The sequence below is a fragment of the Podarcis raffonei genome, chromosome 4 (assembly GCF_027172205.1).
Source record: "Podarcis raffonei isolate rPodRaf1 chromosome 4, rPodRaf1.pri, whole genome shotgun sequence".
NCBI classification, from domain to species: domain Eukaryota; kingdom Metazoa; phylum Chordata; class Lepidosauria; order Squamata; family Lacertidae; genus Podarcis; species Podarcis raffonei.
The window spans coordinates 51633487-51650809 of record NC_070605.1 but is presented as its reverse complement, the minus strand read 5'-3'; the positions used below and the strand labels follow the sequence as shown (position 1 = coordinate 51650809).

At 41.9% G+C, this 17323-nt stretch overlaps 1 protein-coding gene across 4 annotated transcripts in view; it reads left to right on the top strand.

Annotated features, from left to right (window-relative positions):
• Positions 1 to 17323, top strand: part of APP (amyloid beta precursor protein) — a 147213-nt gene that overhangs the window by 56629 nt on the left and 73261 nt on the right. For all 4 annotated transcript variants that reach the window (XM_053386540.1, XM_053386542.1, XM_053386539.1 and 1 more), the window contains exon 3: positions 5464 to 5593. In XM_053386540.1, the coding sequence (XP_053242515.1) occupies positions 5464 to 5593 (130 nt within the window). The remainder of the gene's footprint in view (positions 1 to 5463; positions 5594 to 17323) is intronic.

Here is a 17323-nt window from a genome sequence, read left to right as displayed (position 1 = left end):
CTGAGTGAAACCACCATTGCTGTCTGCCCCTCATGCAGAGGGAGAATCAAGCTGCGTCGGCCAGGTGCCGATACAGCTTTTTCCTCTCTCCTTTTCTTTAAAGTGCTTGGCTCGTCTCAGCCAAGCAGTTTTATGGAGCCCCCAACCCTCCACCAGCTTGCATGAACCAGCGGCAGGGTGGGGGCTCCGTTCAATTGTAACCGCTCTTGGCTGAGGAAGCTTCAATCCTTCTCCCGCTTGCATCCGAGCAGGATCTGGATCCGGGCTCCCTCAGCAGAGGGGAGGGCTTCGTGCTCCCCAACTGAGAAGCCCCAATCCTCCTGACAGCATGCAAGCAGGAGAAGGATTTGGGCTCCCTCAGCTGGGGAGCAGGAGGCTCAGCGGGGAGAGTCTTGCTGGGGGGGGGTGGTGTCTTTGTGCTCCCTGGTTATCTCCCGCTTGGACTACTGCAATGCGCTCTACATGGGGCTACCTTTGAAGGTGACTCGGAAACTACAACTAATCCAGAATGCGGCAGCTAGACTGGTGACTGGGGGCGGCCGCCGAGACCACATAACACCGGTCTTGAAAGACCTACATTGGCTCCCAGTACGTTTCCGAGCACAATTCAAAGTGCTGGTGTTGACCTTTAAAGCCCTAAACGGCCTCGGCCCAGTATACCTGAAGGAGCGTCTCCACCCCCATCGTTCTGCCCGGATGCTGAGGTCCAGCGCCGAGGGCCTTCTGGCGGTTCCCTCATTGCGAGAAGCAAAGTTACAGGGAACCAGGCAGAGGGCCTTCTCGGTAGTGGCGCCTGCCCTGTGGAACGCCCTCCCATCGGATGTCAAAGCGATAAATAACTACCTGACATTCAGAAGACATCTTAAGGCAGCCCTGTTCAGGGAAGTTTTTAATCTGTGATATTTTAGTGTATTTTTGGTTTTCTATGGAAGCCGCCCAGAGTGGCTGGGGAAACCCAGCCAGATGGGCGGGGTACAAATAATAAATTATTATTATTATTATTATTATTATGACTGAGAGGACTGTGCCGGCGAAGGGAGCCCTGACTCCGGAACCTGTCAGGTTCTGTCACGGTGCTACCTCCATCTTTGGGCCTGCGAGGGAGAGCAAGCGGCCTCTTTCTCCCAAGAAAAGGAGGCCGCTTGTCCACCCTCATACCTTGCTGGCGAAAGGAGCCTTGCAAACAGAGCCTGCCAGGCTCCATCACAGGGCTGCCTCCATCTTGGGGAGTGGAGGGCTAGTTCAGCTAGAGGGTGGGAGCCTTCACACCCCTCACCTGCAAGGCACTGGGGTGAAAACACCTCAGCTCCTGTGCGATGAGAGCTGAAGCAGTCTCACCCAGGGCCTCACAGGCTGGGGCCAATGCCGCTCTTTTCAACATTGCAGGATATCGCCAAACTGTTGAAAACCTAGTATCGCCCAGCCCTATTCATATTCAACATGTTATGGCTGTGATGTGGTGACTCATGAGAACAATATCTCTGTTGTGACGCTGTCATTCCACTTCTGTTAAACGGTGTTGCTTACCACACTGGTCCCTTTTGTTGCTTGGATAGCTTCTGTGTCTGCCAAGGATATTTGTGGGTGGCATTGTTGTAATACATAGTGAAGAACCCATCATACAGCCATTTTAAGCTAGATAAGGGGTGGACTTTCAGCACTAAATAAGGGATATATGTTAAATTTCTGCCACTTGACATTCTGTGCTTAAGTCAAGATGGAAGATGAGGAAGCACTGTCTTCACTTGCTTTAATAGAGTGAAATAAGATGGTTGTGCCTACAGAGATGGCAGGACAGTATGATCTCAGTATGCATCAGGTGATGGGAGACTGTGTGGGCCAAAAATGTTAAGTTAATAAAGAAAAGATTGTTTTTTAAAATGACCTTGATAAAATACTTTGGTCACGTAATAAGACAAGAAGGTAGCACAGGCAGAAAATTAAGCCTGTTCCAAACTCACAAGATAGACATGATGGAGTAGAATGTTCAGTTGCTTTCTGTAGGAGATGCTGTTGTCCTAAGAACCTCAAAGCTGGCTGGCTGGCTGGCTGGAAGAGACCTTTATTCATTGAACTGCCACTTTTCAATACATGCGAAGAGAGCCTTCTATAGCTCAGGGATGGAGAACCTCCTTCCTAATTAGGTCCTAATTTCACCCATGAGGCCATTTCCCCCAAACCATGCCCACCTGTGTGACATCGAGTGTGGGGCAGGTGGCAACTCGTCTGCCAAGGACCGGTTGGGAGCATTAAATTGCTTCTGGCTGTTCCTCAGCATGGGTGTCATTGCAATCTTAGGGGATTGACAGGTAGGAGGTCCTGTTCCCCATCCCTGGTGTAGCTGCATCAAATGACCCATGTAAGATGCAGGAATAATCTTGCTTGCCAGCACAAGGCAAAGAATATATACTGTAGGTGACATAGGTAAGGTTTACTTCCAGTCGTGTTAACCTCTGATTTTGCCATTTATGGTCATCTTGACTCAGGTTCTATTTTAATTCATTAATTTAGAATTATTTCCTCCTCCTCATGTATGTGGCTTCTACCTGCCTCTCATCTGTTGTCTTTAATACTGGTGCCAGCATAACCATGGTTAGGAATTCAGGATAGCAGGGGAATTTTCATGCAAGATGGAGGGAGTCTGTGTGCTCACAGCCTTCTCTCACCTAGGTTTAAGATCTTCTGGAATACGCACTCTTGTTTCCTTAGTATTATTACACAGCTTTTAAAACTGGCAGCTAAACCTTCTCATGATGGGCCTTACTATTTGTGAACAGGATTTTTTTTTTTAAGTGCTGCCATGACATCATGTGTTTCAGAAATATTACATCATACAGACTTCTGATTCATGCTAGTTTAAATGGTGAATGCTAGAACCAAGCAGTGCATCAGTAGTCTACAGGGATTTCTTAACGGAGTAGTAATCTTTCAAGCACTTTACTGTCTGCTGTAGGAAAATGCAGCCCCTATGCTGCTCTTAAGAGATTGCACCTCGGAGAGAATTTTATTTTTTTCGAAATCACAACAGCTGCTTCAACATCTGGAATATACAAAAAATGATCTTGCTGCTGTGGAATAATTGACTTGCTTGACTAGCTACCCAAGCTAGATTTTAGAGTTGTGGAGTGTATGGCAAACACACACACACACACATAGGCACACATTAAAAACAACAACTACTTCTTCTGTGGGGAGTTTAACCCTGCCTTAGTTATAATATATTGAATGATTAACCCTGTGAATCTGTGCCATAGATTTTCTATTTCCATGCTACACAAGAAGTTTGGATTAGAATTAGATTCTGCTCTCCATCCCATAAATGTTCATTCAGTGGATGGTGGGAGAAGGCTACTCCAACAGCATACAGCAGGTAGACCTGTGATTTACAGGGAAATGGAATATATTCCCTTCATCTGTTTTGTTCAATCTGCAACATGGAGCCTGTCTTTGTTTTGTTTTTCTACATCAGTCAATGGTAAAAGGTGACATGGGGGGAGGGAAATTTAATTCTAATAGCCAAAGTCAGCTATATGTATACAGAGTGGAAAATACATTTAAGCACATAACGCTGGTTCTTTATGAGATCTTGGGTAACCCCCTCCTCCCCAAGGTGTGCAAATAAAAATGGCAGAATGCGTATATTTTACTGCATCTTAAAGTAGGTGTGTCTGTGTGATTGATGATACATTGTTGGGTATGGAAAATGAGTAATAGGAGAAGGAACTGTAATAAAGCATATGCTGAAAAATTAGAATTGGGCATTTCCCATTTCAGAAATTAAGTACACGGAAGGTGTGTGGAGTCCAAGCAATTTAGGGCTTCACAGATTAATGACAGCCACTTGAATTGTGCTTGGAACACTACAAAGAAGCAAATTCAGGCTCCATAATTCACTTCTGTCAACAGCTGGCATGCTGAATTTTTCACTAGCTGTATCTTCCAAACATTCTTCAAATTTTTGGTAAGAAAATCTTTTTAAAAAATTATTGTTCCTGGTAATCTTCCTTCTAACAAAACCTGTTCATTTTGTGCACAAAATCAGGGGAAACATTTTTCCCCTGAAGTATTTTGTATAGATTGCTAGTCCTTTAAAACCATTCCTTGGCCACTGAAACAGATGGACAGTATGTAATCTCTATCATCAAAGTGCACCTTCGATCCAGTGCCTATACCACAGTAGGTGAGGGCATACTACTCTTGATTGAGTGGTGATTAATTGTGATGAGCTTGTAACCAACCACTTGATAAGCCACTCCTACAGCCCACTTCTTTGGGATTTGATATGGTGGTCCACTGTTATTGTTGTTGTTTATTGAATTTATATACCGCCCTATACCCAGAGGTCTCAGGGCGGTTCACAGAATAAATATCTTGGATATGCGCATGAAGGTTGGACTCCCAGCCTGACTTCTGATGCTCATGTTGGTTCCTCCTATGTGACCCTACTGCATCCACATGGCTTCTGCCTTCTTGTTTGCTGGTCCCACTGGAGAGTTTCTTATTTTTGTAGTTATTAAACCAAGACATGGGATGAAGAAAGGAAGAGATGTATTACGCTGGTTAATAATTTTGATTGTGGGGGAAAGATGAATTGATTCTGCTGTGAATAACGTTGCTTTCCTTGGATATGTGAAACACAACTGACTGCCTTTGTGGTTTTGGAAATATATTTATTGGACTTTTATGAACGCACAAGCTGTAAACATAATGGATCATTCTTACAGAAAACTACAAGAAATCAGTATCATTAATGTATGGACATGGTCATTACCATTACATGGTACAAGGAATTAGGTATCTAAATCTGGGGACAAAATTTATTTAGCCATAAATTAACATTTAATTGAGGAGGTATATGATTAATTTCTTTGTTGCATGTAAATTGTATGTAAATTCAATAAAATGACTGCCCCTGTGTTTAGAAACAAGTACCAGAAAATCGCCGCTGCAAACATAGCTCCACAACTCCCTGCTTGCAAAATGCACTGTGGATAGGCTGATGTGTACTAGAATGTTAATAAGTTTTCACAAACCTCAGTAATGATGCCCCCCTCCACCTCTTTCCCCCTTTTCTTCTTAATGTAACACTAATGTCTCAACAAATGAAATTGATCTGTGGAAAATGTAACTTGAAAAAAGAAACGTTGCACATACGCTTTTGTAAACCAAGGAATTTTTAATAAAAATATGTTAACGAAACAAAACTATGCCACCTCCAGCTCCAAATACGCATTTATTCCTTCATTTCCTGCATTCAGTGCCTCCTGCATGAATTTTTATCTAATCTTCCCTTGAAAATAATCAAGAAAAAGAGGTTCCAAAATTTTAGGCAGTGTTTGCACTGAGGAACTAAGTTAGGAAATGTTTTTCAGCATTCTATTCTAAATAAATATGCATCCCTGTAAATAATAATAATGTGTCTCTTATTTCAATTAACTGTGCTCTTTGCATTTTGATTAATAGGTTTACCCTGAACTGCAAATTACCAATGTTGTTGAAGCCAATCAACCTGTAACAATCCAGAACTGGTGCAAGCGGGGATGGAAACAATGCAGAAGTCACCCTCACATTGTAGTTCCATATAGGTGCTTAGGTGAGTATTGTCAAATACTTTGTGAATATTTTCTATGAGCTTTAACTGCCTATATCCTTCTCCACAAACACTCCCCTGTCCCACTTTTCCACTGAGCAAGCTATATTTTATGTAATAACACCAGGGATTTTCTTTTTCTTTTAAGTGTTGCATTTTGGAAAAATAATAATTAAATTGCATAGTGTGTAGACTAGTGGTATTTACTTCTAAACAAACCAGCAAGAAAATGTCTGAGACACAATGTTCTCACTACCTCCCTGTGCAGTTAATCTGGAGAAGGATTGAGGCAGAATCAAGCATTTCTAGTTAGTTTCAGTTTCAGGTAGGAACAATTTAAACTTTTGCTTAACTTTTTACATAGATATCAGTGGGCCTTAAAGGTGTTAAACTCTGGCTGTATTGCATGTATGTCATATATGCATTTTGAGGTTTGTATATTTGCCTTAATTCCAGCTTTCCTTTTATTTTTAGTCTACAGAGGTTATAACCTAGCTGTGATTATAAAAGAAAGCCCTAACCATGTTAGTTCTCAAGTGTTCCTGGTGTCTGCCTTTTCTAAAAATCCCTTTGCATATGGACCAATTGCCTTGTGGCATTCCTGTTTTTGTAAAGGCATTCCTCAGTCACATTTCAGACTTAGCTCTCAATAGTCTTTCAGGTCATTTTAGCTCTATATCCTACCTCCACAGAATGCATTAGGCTGAGGATTTATTTGTTTAGAGCATTCTGCCATTTCCCCGTCAAAGCAGCTTAAAATAAATCGTGCATATAAATAAACTGTAAGAGATAACTATACTATTCTTGACTCTAAAAAAAATCACAAGCACAAAACTTGCACTATTTCCCTATCACCAAAACTGGTGACTGAATTTGATCATCTTTCCTTGCACTGTAACACAATTGGTGCAACTGACTAAACCAAAGTAGAATGTCATGGTGTGATATGTGTGTGGCAATAATAGTTTTGTACCTGTGTTGCAAAGTGGCAATTAAAATTGAAGAAATGGTACAATATTATTGCAAGAGGGGCTAACCTTTCTGGCCTGTGTTTATCTGAGTATATGATTGTGATAAGTGTGTGCGCAGACTGGGGACTCAGCTATACAGCTGCAAATAAAACATTTTGAATGTGTTGTACAAATGCGACACTAGCTGGTAACTGTATGCTATGCCAAATTCAATGTATTTTTCAAAACTTTTTTTTAAAAAAAAGCATTTTCACAGCGTTTTTTCTATGTATGTAGAATATGTGGATATGCCCTTTCCATAGTGGGGAATATAAAACTTACACAGTATTATCGGAAATAACAAAACATCATCGTGGGGAACTGTTTCTTACTGGCAGTGATGTCACAGGCATTGGTCAATATGGTCCTGCAGCACCCAAATGGATGCATTCCACCAACACAGTCTATAGGAATGGATATGTGAGCTTGTGGGGGGATTTTATTTCCCCAGCCAGTCAATATTGTGGTTTGTATGCTGTGAGAAATCGTAACACTCCTTGACACAGGAAGAATAACTGTGTGACTAACCAGTGGCGTAGCGTGGGGGGTGCAGGGGGGGCTGGCCGCACCGGGCGCAACATCTGGGGTTAGGGTTAGGGGCGCAAATCCACGGGTTAGGGGGCGCAAATCCACAGGTTAGGGGGCACAAATTACTTGCCTTGCCCCGGATGCTGACAACCCACGCTACGCCACTGTGACTAACACATCAAAGACAATTGTATGGAAATATAGTATCTCTTTCTAGGGTGAATCTCTATGCTAGGTTTGCTTTTTTTCTTTTGCTTTTTTCTTTGGTTGAAGAAAGGGCAGGAGTTACAGTTTGTTTTCTGAAATTCTATGGGGAGGTTCGTGGAACTGGGCTCCATGTGGGTTCAGTGAAAAAGTTACCTCCCCAGAATGAGCAAATGCACTGAGAAGCAGCCTTTCTCAGTGTCCTGGTCAACTTGAAACGATGGAGTTTACACCTCCAGCATCTTCATGTAGCTTAGGGCTCCTGTCCTCTTATCTTCTGATTGTGTCAGTACTAGGTAACTTAATATATTGTGAGTGACAACTCACAATGCAGTGCGGCATTTCCAGCTTCTTTTCAGGTTTACCTTCAGAGCTGTCTGTTGAAAGGAGCACACGTGTTGCTTATGCTGTGGTGCAGATGGATCTCCATCAGATTTCTGCAGTGGCTCTGCTTACCTTCTCCCTAATAAACTGGAAGCCCATGAGCATGGCATCACACCATTCCTAAGGTTTATACCGAGGAAACTGAGAAACAGTCCCACATTGATTCTAATGTAACAAAAGCTTTAGGCTCTGACTTGGGAAAGGTGTAGCACGGTGACAAATGGGAAATTCATTGACCTCCTCAGTCATTGAACAATCTACTTGGAAGTTAGCCCTAGTGATCTCCCTTGGCATTTGCTTCAAAGAGAATGTGTTTAGGGCTAAAGGTTTATATTGAGCGTGAAAAGAAACCCAGGAACTGTTAATGGTTATGTAGATTTTGAAAAGACTTTGTCAAGACATTCGTTTTGTTTTGTTTAGAAACTGTTTTAAGGAAACAGTTTGAAAATAGGACTTAAGATCTTGTTTCTCTCCCATTAAGAGGGATGCACATTTCTCTGTATGGAGTTCTAAGAATTACTTTCATAGCCATGATGCATTAGATCAGGGGTCAGCAACCTTTTTCAGCCGTGGGTTGGTCCACCATCCCTCAGACTATGTGGTGGGCTGGACTATATTTTGAAAAATATATATGAATGAATTCCTATGTCCCACAAATAACCCAGAGATGCATTTTAAATAAAAGCACACATTCTACTCATGTAAAAACACCAGGCAGGTCCCACAAATCAACCGGAGGTGCATTTTAAATAAAAGGACACATACTACTCATGTAAAAACACACCGATTCCTGGACCATCCGTGGGCCAGATTGAGAAGGCGATTGGGCCGCATCCGGCCCATTGGCCTTAGGTTGCCTACCCCTGCATTAGATAATGTCCCAGGGCTTGGACATGGGGAAACTAGATTCCAAGCCCCATTCAGCTATGGAGTGCAATGAATTGCCTTGAACAAGTTGCAATATTTTCAGCCTAATTTGACAGGTAGGCTTGTTGTGAGATTAATTGCTGCAGTTTTATGTGCAATAAATTGTAAGACTTTTGCTTGCCATGGTCTTAGTTCACATTATTTCATCTCTCACGTTGCTTTGTTTTTCAGCTTCTAGAAAATGTGAGATGGAAAGTAGTGGATGTAAGTTGATGCCTGGAGGAGTCAGTTGTCTTGTGGGTTAGATGATTTTGAGAGTAGTAAGTTATCAGGAATAAAAATCATAAGTGTGCAAATGGGGCTACTCTCTACTTATAGAATGGTTATGCCCCGCTCGCTTCATTCTTTTGTCTTGCTCATCAATCACCAATTGCATCATTTACCTCCCAACTGCTTGCCTGAAGATTGAAAGGAAGATACCTTTCCCCTCTTCCATCGCTATAGAGGTTCCTTTTCTAGTGTGGTTAAATGATCAGCTTCTGGTTGTGTCCAGGTTCTTGACTCAACAGCAAGTCCCTGAAATTCAGGTTGTGGCGCTCAGCTAGGAAGTCTCTTTGGAAAAGGAAGACACCCCCACTTGATGCTTCCATGGAATGTCTATAGGTCATAGGCTGCTAGGTCCATGCTGTGACTGTAGCGCAGCAGTACAGAATGGTGAGATGGTGGATAACTTTTATAGAAGAAGATGAACTTTAGGAATGTAATGAAAGCACAGTGCTTGCTTGACTTTATGGAGCAATTTAATGAAAGTTTAGTTAGTGGGCATGCTTGTGAGGGTTCTTAGGCACATTACCCACCATCAAAATTAGTTCTTCAGCTACATTTACATTTTAGTTCAAGAGCTGCTGAAGTTCATTCAGTCCGTTTATGCAGTTAGATGCTTGGCTTTTTCACAGGGGTGAGAATTACTATTTGACTAGCAGACATATGTCTGCTCTCATGCCAGAGAATATCCATGATCCATTTTTGTGCTGGCCTTCAGCATTGCCCTTTTGGGATTTGTTGCAGAGAAGCCCTTCAACACTTGACTGATTCCTTAGCTCTTTTCCTTAGTGAAATGGCTTATACAGTATGACAGGCATCTTGCACGGAGCAAAAGATCCAGCAATATCGATTGAGTTTATTAGATTACAGGTTTTGCTTCGAGTTAATGGGGCTAGAGCATGGAAAGTATAAATTCTTTAAACCATTAAAAAACGAAACCTGTAATCTGTGAAAACTGTACACTAATTGTGACTATTTCGCATTTATAAGAGATCCTGATTTTTATCAGTGAAGAGAAATGCCAGTTTTGCATTGCTTTGCACCTGGAAGCAGTGGGTAGAATTCCATGTCATGTTATTACAATTGTTCTGTCAGTTCTGTCACTTCAACCTCCTCCCTCTTGCCCCTGCACATTGTTCTGGGGGTTCTCCTGAACCTCTCTCCCCCCCAAGTTAATTTGGGAGGGTGGTAGTGGGGGGTGGGGAAGTCCCATTGTGCTGGGTGGTAGGGCAACTGTTAAGTTGAATTCGACACGGTGTTACAATAGTCTTGTCTAACAAGACTTTCCTGATATAATAGAATGGGTGGCATGCAGTAATTGTGTTCTGTTTGTGCGACAGACACTTCAACAATGGGACTTTCCCTCCCTTCTCTCCCCCAGACCCTCTGCAATGGAAAGTTGGGGAGCCCTCAAGCAGATTTGGAGGGAAGGTGGAATTACAGGCAGAAAGGAAAATCCCATTGCATCAACTAGCATAACCTTTGATCTCACTTGTAATCTTTAATATTTTCTTTCAAAGAATAGTATCTTCCTCATGAACCTGACATCACAGTCAGACCATATTGATTTACTCCCAGGTACATGGGTGTAAGCTTGGAGCCTAAATCTCTTGTAGATACATCTCTAAATTGAATAATGAATTTAGAAACTGCACTAGCAGGATCCCAATCGTTTAGTAAGAAATAGGTACTTGTGGTATCTTGTTTTTTGTTTCCAATATTTAGCTTTAGCTGCAGCTAAAAGGTGAGAGATTATTTCTCTTTCTTCCCTTATTTATAGATAAAATCAGTTATGGTTTTAAAATATGCCATTCATACAAGCGGCAATGTTGTCAAAATTGCTAGTACTGTAAAATGTCAGGTCATTTCACATGATGAATGTATTTCACTTTCATCTGATTCAAAGACAGAACTAGCTCTACGCTAGATACTCTCTAAAGGTTACCCCATTAATCTTTTCATTCAATATCCAAGTTTCAGAATGGTTTTTGCTGCCATCTCCTTTATTACACAGGGGTATGGGTGGGGCTAGTCCTCACATGTGGTATCAGTATGAGGATGGTCATTAATGAGTAGCTTAGGAAAACACTTGCATACACATATTCACCTTTGAAGTTCAAATCACCTACTAAGTATTAACATGCCTGTGTTGTAATGTTTTGAAATGCTAATTTCCTAATTGGGACAAATGAAGTGTAATGCCAAATATGGAAGCATTTCTGTAGCCTTGCTGAAGGACCTTGTAATATTTACATGTAAAGATCCCATTGATTGAAATGGAACTGCCAGCCTTCCAAGTAAATTTACCTGGGATCAAATACCTAAAAATGGGCAGCAACTTTAATATGTGCTCTGGGCATAAAAAAGCACAGGTGTAAACAAAAAATAAATAAATCCACATTGAGGATATTCCATTTAAGGGTTGTCCATGCAACTCAGATGTGGCTATTGCTAGCTTGTTTCTTGATGCAGTTATTGGCTTTTCTCCTTAGTTGGAGTCGCCTCTCTCCTTTCAAATGAGCTTTCCCTCTGAAGAGCCATACATCCGGATAGTAGCTTTCCTATCTACTGCCTGATCGATGAGACAAGATTAACTAATTGTGTCTCAGAATTTTAATGTCACTGTGGATTTAGCTTATCGTGCTCTCATAAATTGGTTCTGTCTCCACTTAGCTGTGTGATTGAGAGAGACAAGCCTTACAGAGCTCCATTTTGCTTTTAAATAAAGAATGCATTAAGTCTCGGCATGGTCAACAGAACTACATTTAAGTTATGGGATAACCTAGTATTGGTAGTGGACACAGCGCTGGTGCAATGAGATGATGGCAGTGGGGGCGTGCCAGAGTGGTGGGCAGCATTAGCCAACCCATGGCAGGGGGCCTACAGGAATGACCCAGAAGGTTCATAATCACTTTTCCTCAGCTATTGACAAGATGGAGGTCTACAAGTTTCTGTCCTTTGAAGTTTTTCAGATTCTCTGACCAGATGGTCTCTTCAGACAAACTGCATCTGGTATGGTCCTTTCACTGTCTGGTATGATGTAACATGCACATCAGCAGATGGCTTTGTCAAAACTCTTGCTGCAGATAGAAAGGAAGAAAGCTAGATTGGCAGCCTTCTTGTCATGTTTCCCAATGCTGCACCTATAATAGGTGTTCTTTTTGTCTCATTCATATCAGTGGGGCTTTAATAGAAAAGTGCTTCTGAACTGTACACTTAGGTTCAATGGAACTTAAGATGAAACTACTTCGGCCCAGATTCTTGGTTCTGTGACTGCTAATGCAAGAGCTGTTGCACTAGAGTAAGAGTAATGGGTCTGCAGGCTGAAATCCAGTGCAACAGTTGTACTAGCAGAAGCTGGCTGTGCAACAGGTTGTATCATGGTTGCAACATACCTGTTGTGCAACCAGTCACGGAAACCACGCTGGCTTCCTGTTCCTTCTCTTGTCATAGCTGTCAACTGTCACTTATTTGGCGGGAAACTCCCTTATCCCAGCACCATTTCCTGCTTCTGTCCTGGATTGATGATGTCCCTTAAATTTCCCAGGTTTCATGCTCGCCCGGCTTGGGGGGAAGCAGTGGCTTGGGGATCCTCCGCCTCGAGAGAGAGAGTGCACGAGCTGCCGTGTCGCCATCTCTCCCTTATCCCCCTCAGGGGCACGTCATGAGGAGACGGGTGGCGGCGGGCGGGCAGGCAGCCCCTCTCTTGCGACACTTCCGCCGTGCTGCTAGGGGAAGCCGGTGGTGGCGGCTGAGGAGGCGGCCTGAGGGAGGAGGAAGAGGAGGGGATGAAGAGGGACACAGAAGGGCGGCACTTCAGCGGCTGCCGCGGCGCCGCAACCGCCTCATGCTGGGCTCGTGGGCGGCGTGGGTGAGAGTCTCTCTCCCTGCCTCCCTCTTTCTCGGGCGGGGAAGGGCCGATGGAACTCCTCGCACCAGGACGCCGGCAGCCCTGACGTGCTGCTTAGCATACCCTCCAACCAGTGCAGCATCTTAATGTAGTGATTTCCCCCTCTGCATCCCTTTCATAACTCTATTTTTATAAATCATTTGTCCATCCATAGTTCAAATTTTTACTACAAGTTTTCTGTCAATCCTACAATGTATGTAACTCTTTACAATAGCTTTTCAAATAAAGTATAAACTTTCCCCATTCTTTATTAAAGAGGTCCTCTTCCTGGTTTCTAATTCTGCCTGTAAGCTTTGCCATCTCGACGTCGTTCATCAGTTTTGTCTGCCACTCTTCTTTGGTCGGGGTTGTAGACCCTTAGGATCATCTAGTCCAACCCCCTGCAAAACACAGTCAGTTGCAGCAAAACCAGCATGGCTCCATGAGTGGCGGATTTCTGCATAAGCGAAGCCAAAATCCCTTATTTTGGCTGCTGATCCCTTATTTTCGAGGCTGCTGGTCCCTTATTTTCAAATCTGTAAGTTGACAGCTATGTCTCTTGTGCAACCGTCACACTGCTAAGGGGCTTTAACTTAGCATGACGTTGAATCCCTCCCATTACATTAAATGCATGGCTTATAGTTGCACCTTAAGAAGAACAACAGCAGCCATGTGGAGCAAGGTGGTCATAATTGGGACTGTGGTAGGGCTGGAGAAAAGGCTGAACTTTCCAACCTAATGAAAATTGTCCCATCATATCCTTGTGCTAAAAGAGAAGCTGTTGTTGGCCCCAGTTAACACCTCCTTCCCAGCCAATTGGAGGTGGCAATTTTTTAAAATCAGGATCATAGTGTCAAAGGCATTAACCCCATACCACGCCCCCCCCCCAAATTAGTGGCTCCTGTTTTAAAAAGATGCAAGTGCAAACTATGCATTTAAACATAATGTGAAATTTTGGACACCATTTTTTCTGTATTACGTGCTTTCCCTTTTTCAGTTTTATAGAAAGCCTAGCTGTTTGTGCTCTTGACCTTCAAAAGTCGACACATTCAGCCTGCAAGCACCAGTTCATTAATATCGATTTGCAGGAATTTAGCTCTTCCTCGTCAGAAGTTAGGATTACGATCAAATATTTGAAACCGTCCGTTTCATTTTCATTATGACAAAAGATTTCTCAGATGGCTCTTTGTGCCTTGCTGTAGTAGCAATAGAAAAAGCTAATGTTTTATGCTTAGCAGCTCTTGTTGTTGAAACACTTGGAGAGAGAAAAAAGAGCGGAGAACTAATGGAATGGTTTTGTGCAGGACTGCATTATGTGAAATGACACATTTTGGAATCTGGCAATTCTTAGTAGATTTCCATAAAGCAGCACAATGATGGCACCTGCCAGCTTTTAGCTGATATGATCGCTTAGCTCAGAACATCTCCCCAGGGAAGGTTACAGCACTTGGTTGATGTGAAAATGTGCAATATTTTTACAAGATGGATATGTTGACGTTTGAAGGTCAAGCATACAATAACACTTCTTTTTTCATTCATCCACATGTAACATTCTCAGCACAGGTTCTAGGGTATGTTTTTGCAGTGGTGACAGGTGTGCTTCTACAGAAAGGGTATATTCCTAGTGTCGTGGCTGGTTGGGGTGTTAGTCATTGTATCTGGGTTATAGAGCCAGTCAGAAAACTAGAGATGGAACAGGAACTAGAGCGTGTGAGAGAACTATTTGTTAAATTGCGCAGTTTTTTGCACGAAACCGAGCTATATGACCAGTAATATTTCTTTTTAGGCTTGTGCAGTATTAGCATTTCTTACTGGGAATCTATAAAGTGGGATAATATAATAATTATGTTAACAAGATAGACCTGGAAAAAAATTGCAAGATCCAGATTGCTAGATTTCAGCTACAGCTGAAGGGCCACGTAGCCCACCACTGGTTTAATGTGGAAAAAGGAAATGGTGTAACATCGGAATGGAGAAAATGGAGTAGATGGTTTGTTAAATTTCCAGTCCATCTCAATATTGGTGGCATGGTTGGAGCTTCAAGAGAAAAGTAGAGAAGAAGATAATTATTTCAAAGTAACATGCAATTAATCATGTACGAATCATTTATGCAAGTGGTATCAGAGCTGCAAAATCTCAATGTTTAGTTTTGTTTCTGCATTAACTGCAAAATATACATTAATTGCAAAATCAACCTTTTTATGAGTAAGCAACTACCTTTGCAAAAAAATACTGATGTCAAGAGAGTTCCTTCCTCACAAAAAATTCAAACCTCCAAATGTAAAGCAGTATTTGCGTGTTGGTCATTGTGTTATGAGTCAACAGGATAACAATATAGTATGCCTGGTGGTTGCAGTTGGACACAACGCTAAGCCAAAAACTAATTAAGCAAATTAGCTTAAGCAAGATGGTCAAAAGCAGATAGAAGGGGCAACCTGTGCAAAGTCCAGAGAGCAGACAAACTACATGTTACTCTTAATGCATAGCATGTAGCTACATCTCATGTTTTCTTTTAATTTCATGTGTGTTGGGGAGGGGAGTGATTGTCATCAGATCCCAGATTGTAGAGAGGGGAGGTTCACCCCTTCTCAGTTGTGATTCCCCTCAATTTGCAACTACAAGACTTAAAAAAAAAACTTTCCATTGGCACCAGTAGAATCTAAGCAGTCAGACAGGTTCATGTGGAAGATTGCAGTCCTTGTTAGTTTGACTTTGAGCAAATACTGTGTACAGTTCTTGTTTGGGAAGGTTTACATTTACAGAAGGGTAGAACTTCTTGTGTAACAGGTTCCAGGAAAGGCCTCAACGTGTGTACAAAATACAGTTCTTAAAGCCTTCACCAACCTCTATGCCTTCCAGATGTTTTGAACTGCAACTTCCATCAGCCCCAGCATAGTGAGAGACCGGCTTAAAACAATGCAAAACTATGGAACACCAAGCACTAGGTGAAGGAATTTCCAAGTGCTTCAAAGAATGTTAAGTGCGAGCTGAGCAGCTGTTTGTTCCTATCTCTTTCTTGATCTTCCTGTTCAAGGTTCCCTAGGCTCAGTGGGAATGCAGTTTCTGCCAGCCCTCCCCTTGGGAATGTAGTATGAACTGTTCAATTCTGCAGCAGCTGCTAAATGCTAGGGTTGCTTCTTCAGTTGTTGAGCAGATGTGATTAGTGACATGGTCTGGATGATTAGTAAGGTGAAGATTCTCATCAACTGGAGCTGGGCTGTGTAATTTTAGACCTGTTTCTATTGTGTGTTTTTTTTTAAAAAAATACCACTAAATAGTATCATGTTGCAGGTACCTCTTCAAGCATCTATTTTAGAATGAAGCAGTATAAAAGAGAGAAATCCTGTGTTATCAGGGGCATGGATCACAATGATTACAGCAGTGGTTCTCAGAGGGTGTGGCACACCACACTGGTGTGGCCATATTTGCAAAATATGGATAAGAATCTTCTCAGAATGAGAGCAAGAGCATCAAGTGATACTGAGGACAATCCTAGTCTGAAGTATTTCTTATCAATAAAAAAATTGGTGTGGCCCAGAGTAAATAGTTTGAGAACCACTGGTCTACAGCTAGGTGATTCCTCAAAAATAAGTCATGTTCTTTAGCTGTTAATTTCTGCTCTGCCTGAGATTGCACGATATGTTCTATGCATAATATGCATGCATTTTGGGAATATGCATGTATATTTCAGGCTGACTTAATATTGATGTCTGGGTATAAGAATTAAGCTTCCTTTTTAAGGCAGCAGAATAAAAGGCAACAAAAACACAAGCGAGGTGCTAATTTCATAGCTCACTGACTTCCATTTTAACACAGTACCTTTTGGGAATACTAAAGGAAAAGATGCTCTAAAATACTACTCTTTCTTTATGGGATTAATACGATTAGGATAGTTCTTAAAAGGTAATGTGATCCTTTGTTTTTCTACTGGTGGTTTGGACAGAGCAGTTAGTTGAATTGACATTCATAGAAGGAACTTTCAGGCTTTGTTATATACTTCAGTTTCATCAATATGCATCTTGGATTGTTTCTGTCGGTGTCCCTAGAGAATCATCTTACTCAAGGCAAATGTTGTATGTGTTATTCTGTGTTCCCATTATAACAGTTTTGCTACAGTATGTGAGCCAGATGCAGATGTGTCAACTAAGATAGGCAAGTACAGTGGCTTTCTGGTATGCTACAGGTGTTATTTGCTTAGCACTATAATCTTAACACATTTGTCTTCAGCTACTACTGCTGTGAATGGTTGCTGCACTGACTTTGCATACACTTTAAGCTCTAATTGAATTGTTACAAATAATTTTGCACGTCTTCACCATTTCCACAGTCAGCAACTTTTTATTCCTTCTGTACCTATGTAGAAATACTTACAAACTGAGGATCCAATCAAGTAAACTGTACTTCACCAAAGCCTGACATAATAATTAGTCATTCAAAGTGCTACAAAACACCTTAAACTCCTTTTGTTATTTAAACATGGCTCTGTGGTGACCAATAGGCTTTCAGGTGCATATACAACAGACCAAT